This window comes from Corvus hawaiiensis, chromosome 20, assembly GCF_020740725.1.
Source record: "Corvus hawaiiensis isolate bCorHaw1 chromosome 20, bCorHaw1.pri.cur, whole genome shotgun sequence".
NCBI lineage: Eukaryota > Metazoa > Chordata > Aves > Passeriformes > Corvidae > Corvus > Corvus hawaiiensis.
Genome location: NC_063232.1, coordinates 1,824,792 through 1,847,083, shown reverse-complemented (window position 1 = coordinate 1,847,083; position 22,292 = coordinate 1,824,792). Strand labels below are relative to the sequence as shown.

Sequence of the window (22,292 nt, the reverse complement as noted above, 5' to 3'; positions counted from 1 at the left end):
TACTCTCTCCACCCCCATTCCATCCCTCTCCAATCCTTGTCTGGCTGCTGCCTCACCGCTCCACGCATCCATCCCAGCGCTTTTCAGGCTCTGGCGCACCACGAGCTGCCCTTTGCGCTCCGTTCCCTGGCGAGGGAAAACCCCAACCCCGCTCCCGTCAGCGCACGGAGGGCGTGTCCCCGACGGGCGTGTCCCGCATTGGGCGTGTCCGGGGGGCCAGGGGCGTGTCCGGGGCGTGTCCCCGGGGCGGGGCTGCCGGCGGGCGGTGCTTTGTGCGGCGGCGGCGGGGCCGGGCCGGGGCCATGGAGCGCTGGACCGGCCGCGTCGCGCTGGTCACCGGCGCCTCCGTGGGCATCGGCGCGGCCGTGGCGCGGGCGCTGGTGCAGCACGGCATGAAGGTGGTGGGATGCGCCCGCAGCGTCGACAAGATCGAGGTACCGGCGGCGGCACCGGGGCGGGGGCCGCCTCCCCACGAGGCCGCGGCGGAGCGGGGCCGCTCCCGGGCTGAGCGCGGCCGGGCGGTGACACCGCGCGGGGGATGCCGCAGCCGGCCCGGCCCGGCCTCTCCTGGCCCCGCGGCGGGTGGAAGGTGCCCGAGCGAGGAGCGCATTCAGTTTTGGGGGTTTTTTGAGCCGCTTCTTATCGAGGTTAAAAATAGCATCTGCCCGGCCGGTGCCGGGAGCGGGATCGGGCTGCGGGCGCTCCGGGGCCCCTTCAGCCCCTCAGGGATGCGGCTGCTCGGGAGGCAGGGCGTTTCTAGGAGTTGGTGTTAAAATAGAGCTTCAGTCCTGCGAGGAGCATCTCTACAGCCCCGTCAAAAACCCCACGGCGCTGGCTTGAGAATAAAGATGCTTAAAAGAAGTGTTTTCTCGGGATGCCTTTTGTAGCTGGGTGCGTTGGTCAGCTGTGCCTCGCGGTGGCACGAGCCAAAGCTTATTTGCCATTTAAGAAGTTTCCTCTGAGGGAGGAAATAAGTTTTAGTCAGCTTAAATATTGCCATCCTGGGTGTTTGGAGCTAAAGGAGACCTGTACAATATCCAGGGTTGGGTTCCCTTAGCCAGGGTGATAAGGGCTCTGCACAGCTGCCTGCACTGAGAATAAATGGTCCAAAATTCACGGAGACCAAGGCTCGGCACTGGTGGCATTGCTGAGTGGGGTTAAGTAAAGAAGTGCTTGGGAAAACCCAAACTTTTCCCCTTTTTCATTGCGTGTCGCAGAGGCGCCGCTTGCAGAGAGGAGAGAACGCCAACGTGACTTAGTGAACTGTCCTTTGGGGCTTGCTTCTAATTTTGGGCTTCCCAGCGTTTTGATGCGGCAGTTTGCAGGGAAAGCTGAGCTCTCCAAAGGCTTTCCCACGTGCAGCTGCCGGTGTTTGATGTGCTGGAGCCTCAGGGTGCCTGGCAAAGGATGCTCTAAAGGATGTTGTTGCTTCCCATTCCTCTCCGAAAAGTTATTCCCAATATTGCTGTTTCCACCAGTGCCCTTATCATGGATTTTGTTTTGGAATCTTTTCATTTGGGAAGGAAATCAATGAAACTTGTCTTTTCCTCTGGTGTTCACGTGAGTTTCCCTCCTTTCCGAACCTTTCCTGGCTGAAATACAGCGTGGATTAACAACGAGCAGTCCTGTGAAGCTTTGCCTTTCCATTTCAGTGCGCACCAGGAGCAATCGCTTCTGTATTGATGATTTATCGGCTTTGCTTGGGGTGCAGATGTGCTGGGTGGTGCTGGCTGCTCGCAGCTCCCAAACGTCCTGTGGTGTTTCAGACACGTGTTCCCACAGCAGCTGATGTTTGTCCCCGTTCCCTCCCGCCTCCCTGGGACCCAAGTGTGTCTGCAGCGCTGTCACTTGTTTTGGTGGGTGTCTGGACTGTGTTTTGCTCCGCTGCTATTCTGGGTTTATTTATTGTCAAGCATGTTTCCTTAACGAGGAAGAACATCCCAGCAGCGCTGCTCGCTGGGGGAAGGGAAGGTGGTGGAGTGTGGGGGGATCCAGGGTCACTGTGGGAGCAGCTCCATCACCTCCTGGCTGCCAGGGATGCTGTGGGAGCTTTGTACCCGATCCTGCCACGCTTCAGAGCAGAGCTGTTGATGGAGCTTTCCTCCAGGAGGTTCATCTTGAGGCTTTTCCTTAAAAAAAAAAATAAATAAAATAGGAAGGTATTCAGGCTTGGAACTCCTGAGCTGCCACCGAGGATCTGACTGCTGCTGGTGTGAGGGGTGCTCTGATTTGGGGAAGCAGGGCTGGAACACAGTGATGGAGGGAGGAGAGAAGAGGAATGTGAAGGAGTTGAGGGCTTGGTGATGCCAGAGCATCACAGATGTAGTTCACAGAATCGTGGAATCCCAGCCTGGTTTGGGTTGGAAGGGACCTTATAAACCATCCCATTCCAACCCCCATGAGCAGGGACACCTTCCACTATCCCAGGGTGCTCCAAGGCAGCTTGAAATGGAAAGAGGGCAGACGGCAGGGTGTAAAACCTGGAATACAGAGCTCACTGTGTAGCACAAAACCACTGTATTTCGTTGAAGTTCATTAAAGTCACCAGTTTTAAGGTAAAATGGCTGGAACCCCTCTGTAAGGTGGTTTTGTAACCTCCAGCTAACTGGTGGCTGAAAGAGCAGGTTGTCTGGTGGGGATTTAGCTCGGGCAATAAATGCTATGTCAAGATTTCTTAATCTCTTGGAAAATCAGATAAGGGCTTGAGGCAAGATAACGAAGGATTTGCAAAGTTGCGTGTTTGGCATTAAACCTGTGTCACAACGCCAGTGGTCTTTATTTGGCTTTTGAAATAAAAATGTTAATGGCTCACAAAAAAAACCCCACAAAAACTGCAGAAGGATCTTTTTTTTTCCCTTCCAGTGGCTCCACTGGCCACGTTTCCCTCTCTGCTCCCAAACAGCCCCGTGCTCCCCACTTGTGCTGCCTCTGTGACCGGAGACTTTTGGTGTGGGTCATCAAACAGTGACTTTAACAGCCAGACATCGAGGAATAACATATAATTAAACTGGCTTTATTTTCCTTTTGCATGCCAGGAGGTAATTCAGGTAGAAGGCTTGTTTTAAATGCAGAGCCTGGAGGTACTAACAGCTGTCAAGGACTTTCTGGCGTGTTCTCAGTGAGTGTTTGCTGCTCTCCAGACACCGCCACGCGTTCCAAGTCAGGAGCTTTAATGAAGCAGCCAAGCGTTTTCAGCAGCTTGGAAGACCAAGCTTTGGGGAGAAAATGCTCCTTAGGAGATGATCACCCTCCCAGGGCCCCCCTTGCTGGTCCTGGGGTCTCCAGGGTGCAGAGACTCACTGAGATTTTCAGCCACTCTGGTGTTCTTCAGCTTCCCTGCTCCTCATGTTTTCCAGGAATTTGTATTTAGTGTCCGACTTCTTGCAGCAGCACAAAAAAGGGGAGAATTTGCACATGCATGGGGCAAAATATTCCCCCTCCCGTCTGGCAAGCCCCTCTCTGGTCTTTTATTCAGTGAGATATGTGAGTTTTGTTTTGCAGGGTTCTTCGCCAGGGTGGGGAGGAATTGGGAGGGTTTTTTTGGCTCAGAGGCACTGAGGGACTCTGCAGCTTTTCTCTTGGAGTGCAGGAAGGCAGGAGACAGGGAGCTCTTTCCAAGGGGTTTGCAGTGATGCAAACTACGCTCTTTTTATAATTAAATTGGATTTGTTTTATATTTACAGAGAATGGCAGAAGTGCTGGCAGGGGCTCTCCCTCCATGCAGGGTGCCAGAGCCCTGGATCTGCAGCATGGCTGGGGCTGTCACTGATGGGAGATGCTCCAGGTGGGACACTCCCACCTGCTCCAGGTCACTGGAAATCTTCCAGCAGCTCATTCATTCCGTGGGTGCCTTGTTCTGGTGTGACCAGGGACACCATGGATGTTGTGTTCCAAAAGAAATCCATTTTTTTTCTGTCTTTGTTGGCGTGCTGAGAGCAGAGCCGTGCAGGAAGCAATAAACATGGCTTAAGAGACAAGGTTTAACCAATTAATTCCAATGCATTTGTGACAGGTATTGATCAAAGGTAACATTTATAACCAGGGCCTGCTTTGTCAAGGTTAGATCTCGCTCAGGAAACAGCCTTTGATAAGCTGAGCAATTGATTGCAGGTTGGAGCAGCCCAGTCTCTGAGGTCAGTGCTCTCCTCCCTGGCAGCAGCGTGGGTGTGTGGGAGGAGGAGGAAGGAGCTGAGTCTTCCTCGTGGGATCTGAGCATCCATTTGTGGTCACTCCCATGATCCCTGCCCAGCCCTAAGGTGCAAGGGAGGCTCTGGACCCCGTGGGTGCTCCACGAAGGGTAATTAACAGGTAATTGTTTCATAGCACCTGAGTGTGGTATTTAATTACCTGCAGGCAGATCATTGATGGTTTAGAGGTCACTTGGTTCCATTTTGGCCTCCCCTGGGGGTGTCTGTCCGTGGGGTGTAGCTGTGGTGTCCCTGGTGGGTCTGACCCTCTGCTCAGCAGCTGGGATGGGTTTCCTGGGCTGTTCCCAAAGCCACGGCTTTCCCCACTCTTCAGGCAGGAGGAGCAGCTTCAGGCAGGATAATCCCAAGGCACGGCTCCTGTGGAGTGAATGACCTTCAGAGTCTCCTTGGCCTCTGGAAGGGCTTGTTTTGTGTTTGGCCAAGGCTTTGCCTCGGGGATGGTGGGAGCTTAAGGCCTCTGAAGTGCTTTTATTGCCACTTGTCCCTGAGCAGATCCTTTCCTGATAAACTGCAGAGACCCCATAATTGCTGTCCAGAGTGGGGGGAACAAATGCTTTGCTGTTCCCATGATTTTCCTGAGCCTTGAAGCTCAGGAGGTTTAAACCAGGTTGGATTCCTCCTCTTTCTGCCCCAAAATGTGCTTTAAGAATGTCTCTTTGTGGCAGCCCCCCCTTCTCTGCTGCACTTCCGTTCCCTTGGGCTTTGCAATAGAGCAGCAATACCAGGGCATGCCATGCTCAGAGCCCCACAAATAAATAACTGAGCCTTTCCTGGGGTTTTGGAGCTGGAATGGGGTGTGTGTGCTCCAACAAAGGTCAGGTGGCTGTCCTGTGCCTCAGTTTCCCTGTGTAAAACCTGGCAGCTATCCTGGGAAGGTGGGAGTGCTGTGCAGAGCCAGCGTTGGACACAGAGGGGACTTTCTGGCTGATTTTGGGTTTAAGGAGAGTGCCCAGAGCAGGGAGGTGTGAAAGGAGCTGCCACAGTGCTGTGGAGAAAATACGACGGTGTTTTTCCTGGGGTTTATGAATAGCTTAAGCTCCGCAGAAAGCAGTGGCTGTGCTAAAGTTGAGTTTTATCCCTGTCTCCTGCACGGTGCCCACGTGGGCAGTGCTGATGGGGATTTCCTGGCTGACAGGGTGGGTTTGTGCCACCCCAGGTGGCTTTGTGCCGCCCTGGCTCTGTGACGTGCCGGCTTTCTGTCCCCGCCAGGCCCGTGCGGCTCAGCCGCTTGGCTGGGATTAGGCCGGCGTGGCCCCGAGCGGGGCTGGCGTGGCTGCAGATGTTTGATCCCAGCACCTGCAGCTGTGTGTGCCCGGGCAAGGGCTGCTCCTGGCACCCGCTGCTCCCGCCGGCCGGGCTGGGACGCGCGGGAGCCCCGTCCGCTTCTCTGCAGCTCGTAAACCTGGGCTGGAATAAAATCCGGCACCTGCCACCGGAATTTCAGAGCTGGAGAGCGCTGGGAGCCCGTGGGCGAAAGCCCAGGCTCCTCCTGGCGTGCATTAATCTGCCTCTCCCGGAGAGGATTCCTCGGGGATTACAGGCCGGGAGCTGAGGAGTGACCGTGGGGCCTCTGCTGCCCTCGCTGCCGGGCACAGCGGAAAGCACCGGGCTCTGCCAGCCCTGCAGAAAGGCCACGGCCACTCCGAGGGGTGCTGGCAGGAGAAGAGGCCCACCCCGAGCTGTGGTGCTGGGGACCCGCTGTTCTGGTGCTCGTGGAGTGGCCCAGCCCCTGGATGCAGTCGGGGCTCGGGTCTGCCTGGGACCCCCAGCTCGGAGCTCTCGGTGCGTTGTCGGCTGCGGGGGCTCTCTCGGGGTGCTGGGGCTGGGAAGGGCTCGTGGCAGCTCTGGGAACAGGTCCTGGGTGTCCCCAGGAGCGCTCCCAAGACCTGCTCACCTGGGATGTACTCAGTTATCTGTTTTACTCAGGGTGGGTCCGTGCTGGTTTCCATGGACCTCTGATCGCACCTTAAATTCTCAGAGCATCTCAGACCTTCACCGCTGCAAGATTAGGCGGGGTTTGACTTAATTAAAATAATTTTCCAGGTGGAGATGTCACAGGAGGCAGGTGCCAGGAGCTGGGGGTGTCAGGCAGAAGCTGGGGCTCAGCTCTGCCCTCCAATCTGGGTGTCTGTGGGTTGCCTTGGGAATCTGCTGGTGGAACGGGCAGCGACAGGCACAGCTCAGAGTAAGGCAGAGATATTGCTCTAATGAGCTGTCATGGTGACAGCAGCATCTCCTCCTCCCCCACGCCAGCCTGGAGCAAGAAGGGAAAAACTAAAAATGCCTTGACGTGAGGAGGGACTGTGTGAGTGCCTGGAGGTAGCAGGGACCTCCGGGGCGCTGCGGCTCGTGTGTGACACTGGAAATTGAAAATTAAGTGAGCTAAGAAAAACATATCCTGGGATGTTCAACTGCTGGGAAAGTGCAGGGAGCAGGGAGGGCTTGGAGAAGAGCAGCGTGGCTCTGGAGCAGTCTGGGAGGACAGCTCCCAGGTGATGGCTCAGCCAGACCCAGCTTAGCAGGAGCCTGGCTCCAGTGCCTGGGAAGAAATGTGCAGTAGTATTTACCCTTGGATCATGTGGGCCAAAAGATACCCACAGCTCTGAATCTCGCTCATGGTCACAGGGCACTGTGGAAATAAACAAATAAACCTCACTCTAGTGCTTTATTCACTGTACATCTCTATTATGCCGTTGTACTGCTATTAAATCTTAATTAAAAGCAGCTTCAGACTTGCCAATCAGTGGAATGAAAGGGTTTGTAAGCCCTCAGTTTTCTTTCAGAGCTGTGGTGCTGTTTTCTCTGATGAATTTTTCTCCTTCATTTCCTTTAGATAGCAAAAGTAATTGGGGTGACTTGGGTGCTTTTCCAGCTGGTTTCTTGGTGCAGCTCTGTGTTTAAGCACTAGTTCAGTCAGTAGGACACAAGTACCTGTGACGAATGGCAGGTTAGATTAAAAATTACCTGATGGCTTCTTCTGGCTTTAGTCTCTCTGAACTAAATGTGTCTGAAGCTAATGGGATGGTTTGCCAAATAAAACCCTACATGACTCCTTCTTTTTTTTCCCCCTCCCCTTAAGAGTCCCTTAACATTTTTTTATCAATTAGTTCTGTAAAACCATTTTACCAGGACTGAATGTAAATGCAGGGCGCTGTGCCCCATATACACAAAGAGCATTAACCCCTTCTGGGGAGAACTGGTGGTTTCTTAACACAGCAAACCCATCCCATAAATGTGAGGCATCCTTCCAGACTGAGTAGCACCTGGCGGTCCATTTCCAAGCATCCAGAGATAACGGTGTGTATACAGAAGTGCTGGAAGTGTCCCAGGCCAGGCTGGACAGGGCTTGGAGCAACCTGGGATAGTGGGAGGTGTCCCTGCCCGTGGCAGGGTGTGGAACTGGATGATCTTTAAGGTCCTTCCAACCCAAACCATTCTTATTTCAGATTTCCATCTCTGCTGCTGGAGTTGCACTGGCCTTGTCTGTATTGCTGTTGCATTACCTGGTCACTCTCAAACTGTTTATGAAATCTGGAAAACCAGCTTTTTTCTCTTTTTCTTTCCTCCATGTGCATGTGGCATGCTCAAAGTGGAACGAGCATCACTTGAGTGACTTAATGGATGCTCTGAAAAAAAACTCTGCAAGCTCCGTAGCTCAGAGAGTTGCTTTTCAAAAGTCTCTTGCAAACTTGCCCGCAGTTGATGTTTCTTTGAAGAGTTTGTGATGACTCTTTATCTGTAGATGGTTGAAGCACGTTCAGCCCTGCCTGGATGTCAGCAGTGTTCAGCACTTGGTTTTCAAAGAGAATTTGTTAGCACAAGTGCAGCCTGAGAGATGAAAGGATCTGTGCTGAGGCTCGTTGGAGGCAGCGAGACACCAGACAGGGAGAGAAAGGTTTTGAGAGAGATTTGGTTTCCCTGGTCACTTGTGTCAGAGAAGCTTTTCTCCCAGGGAGAAAGCCCTTTTCTGTCTGTGTCTGCCTGGGAACAGAGGATGGGCAGCTCCAGCACTGGAGGCACTGCTGTCCAGAGCCCACAGCCAGAATGGTCAGGTTGGAGGGACCACAGTGGGGCATCTGATACAACCTCCCTGCTCCAGCAGGGTCATCCCAGAGCAAATCACACCCCTTGTTTCCTCTGCTCCTTCATCTGTGACTGCTTCCACTGAGAGGCTGGACTGAGCAGGGAAAGGTTTCTCCAAATGGTGGAAGTGGCAGCTGGACAGAAACAGCTGTGAGACATGGCCCTGTGTCCCTCTGGGCTGTCCATGAGCTTTTCTGTCCTTTCCTGTCCATGTTGATGAGCTCTTCTTCCTCCAGCCAGCTCTCCTGGCATGGGTCCTGCTCTGGGAGATTCCTCCCAACCCCTTGTTCCTGTGTTTCTCATCTTTGAACATCTTTGGCATTGCCTGGTTCGCACTCTCGCACCAGTTCGTGGTCCCTTTGCCCCTTTTTCCCTCCAGTGTCTTTGCAGGAACGAGACCCCATCCCTGGAGCAGTTTAGAACCTTCCAGCAGCCCTTCATACTGCTGTGAATTTTCTAAGTGCTGCTCTTGCAGATTTTCCCCCCCTCGACTGTTTTTTCAAGCCTGTGCTCCGATAGTGAAAAGGAATATATTTTTCCCCTCCTATCAGCACATCATCAACAAGGTTGCCTGTATGGCAAAGTGCAGGCAGCCCCAGGAGGGCACAGAGAGGCAGGATTCAGTCCCAGAGGCACCTTTGTTCAGGCAGAGATGTTGTCAGCTCAGCCTGAGCAGGGCTCTCCAGGGATCCTGATGCTGCTGGGGTGGATCGATCTCCGGCTGAACTCGGCACGTCCGTCCCCGTGTCGCCTGGTGCTGTGAGAGCAATACTAATCATTCTTGTGTTACTGCAGTGCCTTCCCTGTGCTGGGAGCCAGACAGGAGAGCAGCTCCTGCACCACAGCTCAGCCCTGGGCTGGTTCTGGCTTGTGGTCCATGAAAGCTGTGGGTTGCTGGGAAAGGTAAAGCAGCAAAGCTGCAACTCCCTGCTCAGGGCCTTGGTCCAGCTCTGTTGTGGGCTCAGCTGCTGGGAAACACAAAAATCATTTACCAAACAGAGCCACTTGCCCCAGAGTGCTTCAAATGAACGTGCTTGGGGTGCAGGGAGGGCTGGGGAGGGGCTGGCATTTGTCCCTCTGCAGGGCAGGAACTCCGAGCTCGGAGCTGCTCCGCAGCCGCCTTCGTGTGCAATCACGTCCAGGAGACTCCTGCACTGGGCCTCGCTCCTCCTTTTATGAAAGGCTGGAAATTGCAGTCCTTGGAATGCAGGGAGGAGCTGGGAGGAGTGGGAAAGCTGCCCGTGGCAGGAGCAGGGCTTTATTGCACCCGCTGAAATGTCACTGTTGGTGACACCGCCGCGGGCCACGGCGTTCGAGTGATTTGGTGGACGTTTGTAGCCAAAGTCCATCTCCCCGCAGGAGCCAGACATCATGTGGCTCCTGCCTGGCGCTGGGAGCTGTCACTGTCACTGCTGTGACACATCAGGGAGGAGATGCTGCTTCTCATTAGTGTCAGGGGTAAAGGGCATCTTCGGGAGGATGCGGTGTGGTGGCGGCAGCGCAGGCGGCCAGCAGCAGCTCCTGGCCTTTCCTTGGCTTTGTGTCACCCAGCCTGACAAAAGATTGGGATATTTGGAGTAATTCTTGGTCCTGGCTAACGAGGAATTGTCAGGCACATCCTTTGCCAGTGTGGCAGACTCAGAGCCTGGTGCCAGGGCAGGATTTATTTGTATTTTGCCAGCACTGCTCACCTTGAGCAGTACTGCCCGGGGTGATGGATGAGCACTGAGAGTGTCCTCAAGTTCAATAACTTAAGGGCTGGAGCTCTCCGCTTCTCCTGGATATGATATCTCCTTTTTCTTAATTAACATCACAGTGATTCTTCCCCAGTGCCTGCTTTTCAGCCCGGGGTGTGTTAGCCCTGAGGTGTGTTTTTCAGGAAATGGCTGGATAAGCTGCTCCACAAGGAGAGGGGGCTGATGGCTGTTTCCATCCATCCTGATGGCTGTTTTTTCCCTTCCTGATGGCTGTTTTTTCCCTTCCTGATGGCCGTTTCCCTCCTCCCTCTCTCCCCTAGAAGCTGGCAGCAGAGTGCCAGAGTGCCGGCTACCCGGGGACGCTGATCCCGTACAAGTGTGACCTGTCCAACGAGGAGGAGATCCTCTCCATGTTCTCGGCCATCAAGACCCTTCACCAGGGGGTGGACGTCTGCATCAACAACGCGGGGCTGGCCCGGCCCGAGCCCCTGCTCTCGGGGAAGACGGAGGGCTGGAGGACCATGATAGATGTGAGTATCCTCCCGAGGGAGCAGGAGCTGGGCCACATTTCTCTTTCTTCTGGCCACCATCTACTCATTTCAGAGCTGAGGATCTGCTCCCCAGCCTGCTCTGACCAGGTTTGCTGCTTGGGGAGTGGAAGAACACCTTGCCCTGCTGAGCCCTCACCTTGGAGGATGGAAACACAGCAGCACTTTTCCTTTAGCTCCCTGAAGGGTGGAGAGCCTCACTTTTTTTTTTCTTCAATAAAGCAGGAAATCGAATGCCAAGCGCTGGCTTCTGCAGCTAATCCTGTTAGTTGTGGCAGTGGGTTGTAAAAATGGGCAGATTCTTTTTGGCTTAAAAAGCTGTAATGCTTTTTGTCTTTTGTCATAGCTTAATTTTCTGCCCATAATCTGGTTAGGGCTGGATGTGAACGAGAGCATTTTGTGTGCTGAAATGGGAGTTGTGCACATGGCCCATCCCATTTACAACTTCTCCCTGGGTCCTCCTGTCCTGAGGTGCTGCTGGGCATCTCTCTGTGACTTCACCATTTTTTGTCATTATGTGAGGCCCCTTTTCTGCACCTAGCAGTGGCAGCCACAGCTGTGGGACCTCAGCATGGTTTGGGTGTCCTTGCAGTGTCCCCTCCTGCAGCTCTGGCCAGTGAGGTGCTGAACCAAGAGCCTTTCACGAAGTGATCTCCCCTCCTGTGCCACTTTCTCTTGTACACAGAAGTATTTTCCTCACAGGAGCAGGAGTGGGACTCATGGCTGTGAGTAATCCTTGTGGCACTTCCAGCAGCTCTGAGAGCTTGTCCCAGTGAAGGGAAGGACATGTCTGAAAAGCTGTTTGAAGCTGTAGGCTCAGGGCCACTGTGTCCAACAGTGGAGTCAGCTGGGACGTGTCAGCTCCCCTGGCTGTTCCTCCAGAGTGGTCTCGGGGGCTGTGTAAAGCAAAACAGAGAAGCACATTGAGGCTTCAGACTCCTGCTGCCAGGGCAAGAGCTGCCATATCCTGGCTAATTAAGTTCTTGTTAGGATTTTGGCCTGACTGCTGGCTGCTGTGACTGCAGCCAAAGCAAGCTCAGCTCAGCTTTGTCTGCCCAGCCAGGCTTTGTGAGCTGCCCAGCCTGGGTCACTGCACAGCCGCATCTCCCCGGCCCCCGTTGCCATGGAGGCTTTAAAGAAAATGAAGTGAAGTGTAGCTGAGGCTGAGCTGGTGTCCAGCAGGGCACTGCCCAGCCCTGACTCGCTGCGAGCCCGGCCCTGGGGGTCACCTGGGCCTTGGAAACTCCTTGTCCTGGTCCCTGGGACCGTGTGATGTGTGGATCCCTCGGGGATGCTGCGTGTCCCTTGTGCTCCTTTGTCTCTGTTCTTTGTCAGGTGGGCAGGCTGAGGGGACTTGTGGTTCTTCCCAGCTGAAAGCCCTTCCCCATTCCGTATTCCCTTCCCTGGCTGCTCAGCTGGAAGTGCTCCCTTTAATCTCATCTCCCACCACTTTTAGGGAGGAGGATTTTGGAATGGGGATTTTCCTGTATGAGACACGCTGGTGTTGGTGATTACAGTGGCTCAAAGTTTGGGAGCCTGGGGGGTCCCCCTGCTTGTGGGTGCTGCTTTGGGGTGGGAGGAGAGGCAGGGTGGTGACCCCACAAGGGCAGTGTTATGAAACGGGGCTGGGGGAATGTTTTATTTCCAGGGATGATCCGTACGGCTCTCTCTGCTCCTACTGCTTGGCAAAAATGCTGTTGTAGCACTGGGAGCAGCCTGAGACACCCAAGCTCTCTCCCTGTGCTGGCAGATATTTTCCTCTCACCATCCTCCCAGCAGCTGCTGGCTTGGCTCCTGATTTCTGTGTTAATTGAACAACCCTCCCACCTCCAATGGAAAGGCAAAGCCCTGGGATGCTCCAGAGCCAAATGCTTCACCCACCCTGGCCTGGGCAGCCCGACAAGCCTGGGCTTTGCTTTTCATGCTGCTGCTGAGGGGTAGAAACAGCTCAGTGGAGTTTTCCCTTTTGTTCTGTGCCCCTGCTTTGTGGCTGCATGGAAATGTCTCCTGGAAGTGTCTGTGTCTCCAGGCCGTGCAGGCTCCGGGGCAGGGCCTGGGGGGGCTCTGCAGGGCCAGCCAGGCCCGTTCCCCTCGCAGGGGCAGGACAGGGAGGGCTGCCAGCGCCTTTCACAGGCCACTGGGCTTTGCAGAGCTGTGTGGGAGCAGGGAGGCTTCTTCCCAAGTTTCCCTGGAGAGCAGCGTGGTGGGAGATGCTGTTGGAGAGTTCCAGGGCACCTCTGGGCTGCAGGATGGGAAAAGTTTCCAAACAGCCATCGATCCATCGATTTAGGAGGCATTAGGGCCTTAAATTAAAGGCATTTTTTTTCTTTTTAGTAAATTGATTTTTGCTTGCATGCATTTTTTATGAGCTTTGAGGCTCTGTCTCCTTCCAGATTCCCCTCTCAGTATCCTCCTTCTTGCTTTATATCTAACAGTCAGAACCATGTTATCATTTACTTATTCCCCTCCTTTCCTAATGTTCCCGTTCTTTGTTGTCTGGTATTTATTCCCGAGGTGGGAGCTGCTTCTCCCCAGGCTGCAGGGAGATGTTTGGAATCGCAGATGTGTTGCTTCACAGCAGCACGGAGCCCTGCCTCTCCAGCCAGCAGATCTGCTGTGGGTGCAGGAGGGAAGGTGTCACCTCAGGCAGGTTCTGAGCCCATCCTCCCCTGGTTCACAGCTTCCCCCATCTTCTCGCTGATTTGTGAGGCTGGAGCAAAGTCCTGATGTGCAGGAGGGGCTGGGGCTGGGTGCTGTGCACACACTGAGCCAGGCACCGGGGCTGCAGCAGCTCCTTCACGTTTTACCCACTGACCTTTCCAGCCAGGAATTGAAGCTGAACTTCCCATTTTCCCTGCTCAGGGCACAGAGGGCTGCAGCACACATCCTCTCGCTCCTCTAGACACGGAATGGGTTTGATTCTTGGCATTACTTGTTGACAAGCCAGGCTCTGTTCTTCTTGCTTTTCTAAACCATCTGTGCAGGGATGTGTTTGCTGTAAGCTGTGTTTCCATGTGTGCTTTGGAGCTGAGGTACTCGTTTGGATGCCTTGGAAAAGGCTGATTCTGGGAAGTGAAATGCTGAGCACTTCTAGGAACAGGGTCTTTTATGTTCTCTAATGTGGCAATTGGAAGTCGTTAATTGCTGGGAAATGTGGTTTCTGTCACGGAGCTGCTGCCTGGGCAGTGAGCAGGCCCCAGGTCTGGTGGCCATCCTTGCCAAGGGACCTTTGAACCTTTTCTCCTTAAAACAGGAACCAGGCAGAAAAATGTCTTACATGGATATGCATGCTCGGGGTGATACAGACTTGCTCGTTTTCCAGGCGTGTTTTTAGGTTCCTCAGTGCCTGTTCCACGTTTTGAAATGGGATTTCACCCCAAAATCCAGCCTGTGCTGGTGGGAAAAGGCCATCCCAGCTCAGCTGCCTTCCAGCCAGTTGTTTTGTTCTACCGTGGGGTTTTATCACAGGGCTCTGGACTTTCCCACAGTGGCTGTTGATTGGGATCTTGCTTTGCCAGGAGCTGTCAAAATGTTGTAACTCTGCCCACGCGAGGAATGGCTGCTCCCTGAGTCACAGGCTTTGGGATGATGTTACCCTCTAGTGGCCTTTGGAGAGGGAGTTGGGAGTGACTGCTCCAAAACTGAGCTGCCTGCTGGGCTGGGGCATCCTGGGGCAGGGATGTTGTTTGTCATGAAGGGTTTCTCCACCAGCAGTTGCCCAGATCCAGATCCCAAAGGACTGGTGACTCCTGCGTCCCCTGACCACCCTGCTGTGGAATCCCAAAGCCTGCACATGCCCTGCCTGCTCTGGGCTTCACTCCAGTGCTGAGGGGCCCTTCTGCTGCCCTCTCTGCTCATTTTCCTCCTTGCACAGCCCAGGTGAATTCCCAGGTTAAAGATTTATCCCTGCAGTTCCAGGTGTGATGGCCGAGGTGCCCAGCAGCGACTCTGTGCTTGGCCAAAGTGCACTTGGATGGGGGTGGTGACTCCACTTGTGTTGCCTGGGTACTCCCAGGATCAGACAAACGCCCTGTTTATCTCTGGCCGGGACAAACCCCTCACGGATGGCCTCTGGCAGTGAACAGGGAATAACGACCGAGACAAAAGCAGTGACAGAAGATCCTTGAGCTGACCCCGCTCCTCTTTGTGCTGCTCAGGAATTGCATCTCTCAGCTCCAGCCCTTTCTCCAAACCAGTGGCCCTCTCCTGCCTGTCCTTCCGTGCCAGCAAGTCCAGGTTATTCTGCCCTGTTCTTGTTCGTGATTTTCCCAGCGATGATACCCAGCCCTCTCCCGTCTCCATCCCTCACTGCCCACATGGCCTCGTTCCTGCTGCTCCACCCATTTATAGTGGCACTATTCCTTCTGATTCATCTGAAAATCAGTTCTTCCTGGAGATTTCACTCACTACAGCGTGTTCAGACCCTCCTGTCCTGCTCATTTAGCTGGCAAAGTGACACAATGTTAGACAGGACCTGCCAGGGGATGGTCACAGCCTTTCTGGCGGCCTTCAGCAAATCCCTTTCCAAATCTCAGCCACCTGAGCAATTAGCACTGCTGCTGAGATTCGTGCTCATCAGTCCTGCACGTACCTCTGGGCCCTTTGTATTCCAGCTGGGAGAATGTCCTTATCTTTATCTACACCGGGAGCTTTGACTCTGTGTTTTATGATCAGGGAACCCTGGAGGCAGCTGTGCATTAATGGCTCCACAGCATTAATGGTTGTGGAGGTGACAGGATTGAGTTTAACCAAGCCAGGACACGATGGGAAGTGCTGGTCCAAAGAGCAAGAGCTCGGAAAGCTCTGGATCCTAAAGGACGGGGCAAATTGCCAGTTAGGGCTGAGGAAAATGTCAGCAGGCAGTGACAGATCGGTGGCTTGCACACCCCCAGGGTGAGTTGCCCACTCTGGTGTTCCCTGTGGCACAAAGTGATCTTTGGTTCGTGTATCCTGGGAGCTCTTTGGTGGCCACGGTGCCTCCTCTGAGCTGCTGGCGCTCTGACAGGGAGGATCTGGGGATTTCCTCGTTAACGAGCTGACCTAATTACCTGCTGTTAGTGCCCTGCCAGCTGCCCAAAGCCCGGAGTGCTCAGTGCTCGGTAGAACCGCAGGCTCTGTCTCCTGCCTGCGGGGAGGAGGTTTGCTCTCCCTTAATTTGGGATTTACCCTCACACTTGCCCCTAAAACAATCAAGTCCATTCATTTCTGCTCACTCTGGGTGTCTGTGCCCCCCCTGCCCCTGTGACTGCAGCCCCCAGCTCAGGTGTGGGGTGTATGAGCAATTCCTTCTCTGGGTGTTCCTGGGAATTGCCAGGGGACAGGGACTGGAACTGATATCCCAGGCTTTGGGCACACGAGGGGCAAATCAAGGGGTGCCAGGCAGGGCTGCTGGGCTTAATTTCTCCTTCTTTTCTCCCCCCTCAGGTCAATGTGATGGCTGTGAGCATCTGCACCCGGGAGGCCTACCAGTCCATGAAGGAGAGAAACATCGACGATGGGCACATAATTAACATTAACAGGTGAACAGAGGGGGCTGTGGGATCAGCCTTGGGGGCCTCCTGCTCTTCCCTGCAGCACAGAGGGGATTTAAGCACTTTGTGGGGTCAGCCATGGGGGCCTCCTCCTCCTCCCTGCCTTACAGGAAGGATTTAAGCACTGGAGTTTCAGGCTTGCTGTGCTGCTGATGGGGTTTTCCAAGGATTGTGGTGGTTGATACTTCAAACTTGATCTTTGCTGGTCTAAAGCAAGGAAGACCAAAGCAGGGAGAAAAGGATAATACCAAAGCAGGGAGAAAAGGATAATATCAATCACTCATGATGGGGCAGGGCTGAGATTGATTTCTGGAGCTGGTCAGGAAGTTTGAGTCATGTTGAGAGGAGCTTGTGGTGTGTTCCCTGCTGCAGGCCCCGTGTCAGCTTCTCTGTGGGTTTATTGTGATGCTCTGGGTGTCCTGCTGGTCCCTCCAGCCCTGTCCCCTGTGCTCTCCCCCCAGCATGAATGGCCACAGCGTGGTGCCCCAGTCCGTGGTGCATTTTTACAGTGCCACCAAGTACGCGGTGACAGCGCTGACCGAGGGGCTGCGGCAGGAGCTGCGGGAGGCCAAGACCCACATCCGAGCCACAGTGAGTGCTGAGGGCCCCCTGCTTCCCTCTGCCCTGGTGGGAGGCAGGTTTCATGGGTCAGAGCTTTTCCCTTTGGGAAAGAGCCGAGGGGATGCAAAAATAGTGCTCAGCACACTGGGAATGGCCTAGAAATCCTGTGGGAAGCTGTGGCTGTCTTTGCCAGGCAGGTTGGGGCACAGGGCCGTGTCTGGGAAGGGATTTTTTGGGTGCACAAAGTGGGCAGGTGCTTGTTGGGGGGGTCACATCAACAGAGGGAGGCACTCAGCTGGGCTCTCTGCTCTCAGACAGAGCTTTTCCGTGTTTTTCTTTGCTTCTCTGTGCCTCTGGGGTGTGAACAGGCAAGTACCCACCAGAGATATCTGCCACAACAATCATTAAGGCAAAGCCTGCTCACTTCAACTATTCCCTTAAAAAATGAGTGGGAAAGGAGAATAACAGAAAAATGAATGTTTTTCTGTTTGGTTTTTTTTTTTGCTTTTTCTAAAAAGTTTTCTCTCCTTTTTTTTTTTTTATTCTTTTACTAAAGGGGAATTACGAATCCTATTAGGATGTGCTCTGCTTTTTTCCAGTGCATATCTCCAGGACTGGTGGAAACAGGATTTGCTTTTAAACTTCATGATAACGACCCCGAGAGAGCTGCTGCAACCTATGAAAGCATTCGGGTAGGACTTGGAGGAATGGAAACAGGGAAGTGGCTCTGATTATAATTGAACAGTCTTTGTCCTGGCTAATGGTTCCAGCCCAGTGCTCTCCAATCTCAGCCCTCAAACCTCCAATTTTGCTCTGGTATTTATTTGCACACTGTGTAGATTTTCATTTGGATTCAGTTTCCAGCTCCTTATATTTTTCCTTCTATTTTGATGCTTCTGTAAATAAGTATCAGTCAGCTCTGCCATTTTGCCAGCTGTGACTTCTTCATTGCCCAGAAGGTGTGACAAACAGAGGTGCCAGCACAAGGAGAAGTGTTGTCTTGCAGGTGGCACGGGGTTTCCTGTGGGAATTCCTGATAAGGATGGCAGTGCCTGACCTGGCAGAATTACTGTGCCAGCAGTGAGGTTACTCACAGCAGTCGAAGAATTATCAGCACCAGACACATCCTTTGTTAAATTTTTAATTGATTTGGTATTTCCTGCTTGCTTGTGCCTTCTGGACATGCCCCAGTGACACTGTCTGACCTCATTATGGATGGGCAGGAGAGGAGGGATCTCGGGAATGTTCTGTGGTGCCCTTTGACCGAGAGCCCCTTTGCTGTCGTTGCAGTGTCTCAAGGCTGAAGACATGGCCAATGCTGTCATCTATGTCCTCAGTGCCCCTCCTCACGTACAGGTAGGCTGGGGCTGAGGCTGGAGGGGCTGAAGGCTGCCCTGGCCTGGCTGATCCGCCGCTGGATCAGCTGGGAGCTTAGGGAGCCTGTGCTGGGGATTAGCAGGGATCACGTTTGTTTACACTTCCCGGGTGGCAGCTCTGGGATTGCTCTGAGATGGCACTGCAGGGGCTCTGGGATAGCACTCTCAGGCTCTTCACATCCCTGTGGATCCAGCAAAGGCTGAGCTGACTCTCATTCTTCCCCCAGAGGGTGCTGGGCACTGCCCAGGCTACCCAGGGAATGGGCACATTCCCAAGGCTGCCAGAGCTCCAGGAGCATCTGGACAACGCTCCCAGGGTGGGATTGTTGGGGTGTCTGTGCAGGGTCAGGGCTTGGACTAGATGATCCCTGAGAGTCCCTCCCAGGTCAGGATATTCTGTGATTCCATGATCCTAGAAAAGGACTGTGCAAGGCAGGGGGAATGTGAGGGGTAGGGGGCACGCTCTGCCCTTTGGATGGTGCCATCTGAGGTTTGCTGAGAGTCTTGGGTCCTGCCAGTTGCCAGCTGACGTGTTGGACCTTCTCCCCTCAGTGTGGGATGCTTGTGCTGCCAGAGGGACTCCCCTCCTGAGAGACAAGAAATTATTTGGCCAGCTTTGGGCTGGAGGCAGCAGCAGCAGGAGCAGAGCTGGTGTTCAGCACGTGCAGCAGCAGAGTTCCTGTTGTGAAAGCAGACTTTGATCGTGAGGGGTTCCAGCGTCTCGTGTGAACTCTGCTCCCTGGAGCAAGACGTGCTCCCTGACACTGCATCCCTGGGGATAACTGGCTTTGCTTGGCTTAAAAAGAAAAGATCCTGCACCTTTTCTGTGCATATTTGAGCTTTTGCCCCCTGCTAAAGGCAGAGCAGGTCCATTCACCCCTGCTTTCCTCACATCTCAGTTAATCAGGCTGGTTCCTGCTCACAGGCTGGGGCAGCAGAGAAGTGCCCAGGGCAGAGTTCCAGTGCACAATTCCATTCATGTTGGTCTCTTGCAGATCGGGGATATACAGATGAGGCCCACGGAGCAGATCTCGTAGCAGGGGAGGAGGATGAGGAGGACCATGAGCAGCACCGTGTCCACTCCACTTGGAACCCTCTGGCAGCCCAGGGTTCCCTCGGCTGGCTGGCAACGTTTTAATCAAGTACCAAGGATCGTGTTTGAAGAATTATTTTTCTCTCCCTCTCTCTGAGCTGGTGCTGGTGCTGAGCCAGTTTGAAGAAAGAAAAACCACAAACTCGTAGTGGGTCTCTTTCTCCCCCACTCCTTTCTGAAACTGCTTAAGAGTAAAAATGTATTTGAAAATAATGCAGGGAAGTGGTTTGTAGAAGATTGTTTGTCTCCAGGCTGGTTTATTCTTCCTTTTGCTTTCTTTTCAAGGTTTGTTTGATCTTAGTTGCTGATGCTGTGTGTGGACCTAGGTGAAGTGGCACAAGATGTTTGCCAGCTTCAGTGTGCTTAGGGTTTGAGATTTTCAGTGGATGTCATACATGAATCCATCTAATATTTGGGGTTTATTTTCATCAGGTTGATTACTGATGGTGATGATGCATGTGATATTTTCTATTTCTTTTATATTCCACTGCCCTAACCCCAGTGTACAACCTCCCCCACTCCTCCTTTCCCCCTCACATGAATCATGACTGCCAAGTTTGAGGAAGTATAAATGTGTGTGCTTGATATTTCTCTTTTTTTCTAGGTAGGTAAATAGTTGGAGGAAAAGCACCTGTCCTTGTGCAGGTTAGGATGATAATCTAAGTGGCATAGTTACAGTAAGAGTGAGTTGTTTGGTATTTTTAATAAAAACTAAACGTGTGCTGTCTTGTGATCACCTCTATCCTTGGTATCATCTCCCAGCACTCTCGATGTTCTGTATGTGATATTTGCATGCATTGACACTTTTCTGGAAACGTGGATTGCTCTGGTGCTGTTGAAATGCTGGTGCTGAGGAGCTGGAAGTGGTGGAAGTTTATTTCTGTGTAGAGACACAAACTCTGAGAGAGAGAGAGAGAGAGAGAGAGAGGAACGGGCCGTGCCGAAGGTGTCCAGAATGAGGAGAGATTTGTAGGGGCATTTTGGCTAAGAAAAGCAGCAGGTGAAAGGTCTGGGTTGAGATCTTGTGTTGGTGCAGCCCCAGTTTGGCTCTGGGTTGAGGGAGAAGAGAATTGGCCCCAAAGCAGAGCTGGAGTTGTCTTGAGACTCTTTGCAGGGAGGTCTGTGTGTGTCCAGCTCTCTGTGGAGCTCTTGGACATGTTGCCTTAAGATTGCAGACCCTGTCCAGCTCCTGCTGGACTCCAGGCAGCGTTTCAGAAGGTTGGGGATGGTCAGTTGGTCAGAGCAGAGGACGGAGAGCCTGGGGAATCAGGGTTGGATTGTTTGGCTGACACCAGGAGAGCCCTGGGAGTTCATCTGTGTTACCCCTCCGCAAGGGAGACCAGAGTTGGGCCACCAAGACACGACTTCAGCTCCCTGTACAGCCTTGGGCAAGTCACTTTACTCTCTGCCTCAGTTTCCCCAGCTGGAAAATGGGGATAATAACACTCACCTACCTCACAGGGGTGTTGTGAGGACTCACAAGCTTTTGTAAAGCACTTTGACCACGACAGGCGCTGTGTAAGTGCTGAGTGTTGATATTGAAGTATTACTATGAGTTAAACCTTGTGATACCTAGAATTCCTTGTGCCAAAGGTGAGCAGCTGTAGGAGGATACAAGGAGAAAACTGGCAAAATGTTCCTTAATAATGGCAAAAACAAAAGACAATTTGCCCCTTTTTTTCCTCTTTATTAACACATGCTCATGGCGTGTTCTGTCCATTCCTCATCTGTCACCAGTTTCTACTGACAAGTGCACCTGGATTTGGCTTTTTAATTTGTTGTGAGTGAAATTCCTGCCCCTTGGGAAGTCTTGCACTGCCCTGCTCCAGGATGCCAAGGTGGTGCCTTTGTGTGGATTCCCAGCAGGTGCCCTGGGCAGCGTGTACCATCTTAAGAAGGTGGTTGAACTACTGAAGAGGCCAAAAAAAAAAAATTCTTTTAGAAATTAGGAACTTCTGAGCAGAAAATAACTGAGCAGGGATGTGGGCAGCAGTGGTGAAACACTGAATTGTGGCAGCAACTGTGTGCAAAGTTCAGCAGATGTTGAAATGTGTGGCTGAGGAGGGGCTTTACATCTCCCTGCTGTGTAAAAGGAGGATTTGGAGAGAATTGCTTAAAGTGCAGAACCTTGACAAAGGGTTTGTCCGGGTGGTTGCTCCCTGCAAATACAACCTGGCTGCCCTGCAGCCCTGGAAGTTGGGTTTCCCCCCCCTCCCCCAAGAACATTTTTAAGTCTCTAAAGTAACCTTGAGATGAGGTGCAGTGTATTTTTCCATTTGAAGTGTGGTTTTAGGGGATCATCCCTGCTGCCCATTAACCTCCCCCACGAAGGGTGGCCGTGGAGGGCTCCTTGCGGGTTCTGTGGCCACGGGTGGCCTTGGTGGCACCTCCTGCCACCTTCCTGGGATGAGATGGGACACGACTCCGAGGCAGTGAAACCCCTCAAACGCGAGGATCAGTGAACTGTGTAACTTACCAGTAGGTTTCTAATTGTGAACTGTAAAATAAAGAATAAAAAGAGAGGCACACTGTGGTTCGTTTCTGGTGTGTTTTGTTATTTCTGTGTTAGAACTCAACAGCCTTTTTGCTGTTCACAGCCAGACCTCTGTTTGGGGAAGGTTCCAAACAGAATCCTTCAGTTTGGGGTCTTTATGAGGAAAAACAGAATTCCTTTCCAGAGCTGGACAGCATCCAGTTGTCTTTGGGAATAACCGGTGCAGGTTGGGCTCACGTGGCCCGGTTCAAATGAAGCCACACCCCAGGTGGGAGGGTGGGGAAAAGGGTTTGGAAAACTGCCAGGGATGAGCCCGGGATCCGGAATGTGGAAAAACCCAGACTGGATTAGGAATCGGCTCTCAGGCTTGGGTATTGAACTCTTTCAGGCTCTCGGGCTTCTCTCGAAGCCAGCCAGATTTTGTATGCGTATAGATACTCAGCTCTCATTTTTTTGCGAAGAGGAACCATGAGAACAGTTGGTGACCAGCAGGAAAAGCAGGATTTTACTGAAGATCCCTTGGGAACGGTGTCACGGAGAAATCCCCTCTCCTGGGGGTCACTGCTGTTCAAACACTCATTTTTTGTTAATATTAAAAATACCTGGGCTAGGCTAGCGCCAGTCCTTTCCTTGTTTTCCCAGCGTTAGGAGAGCTCCTCACGGAACGGTTAAAGCCGTTTCCTGGTTAATTAGGGCCCTGT

At 53.0% G+C, this 22,292-nt stretch overlaps 1 protein-coding gene across 1 annotated transcript; it reads left to right on the top strand.

The window, feature by feature from the left end:
• The first annotated feature begins 285 nt into the window (after window positions 1–285).
• On the top strand, window positions 286–21,630 carry DHRS11 (dehydrogenase/reductase 11). Its single transcript, XM_048324809.1, has 7 exons — window positions 286–434; window positions 10,309–10,518; window positions 15,961–16,055; window positions 16,529–16,658; window positions 17,228–17,320; window positions 17,919–17,984; window positions 19,000–21,630. The coding sequence occupies exons 1-7, from the start codon at window positions 303–305 to the stop codon at window positions 19,039–19,041; spliced, it is 768 nt and encodes a 255-aa protein (XP_048180766.1). The 5' UTR covers window positions 286–302; the 3' UTR covers window positions 19,042–21,630.
• The last annotated feature ends 662 nt before the right edge of the window (window positions 21,631–22,292 follow it).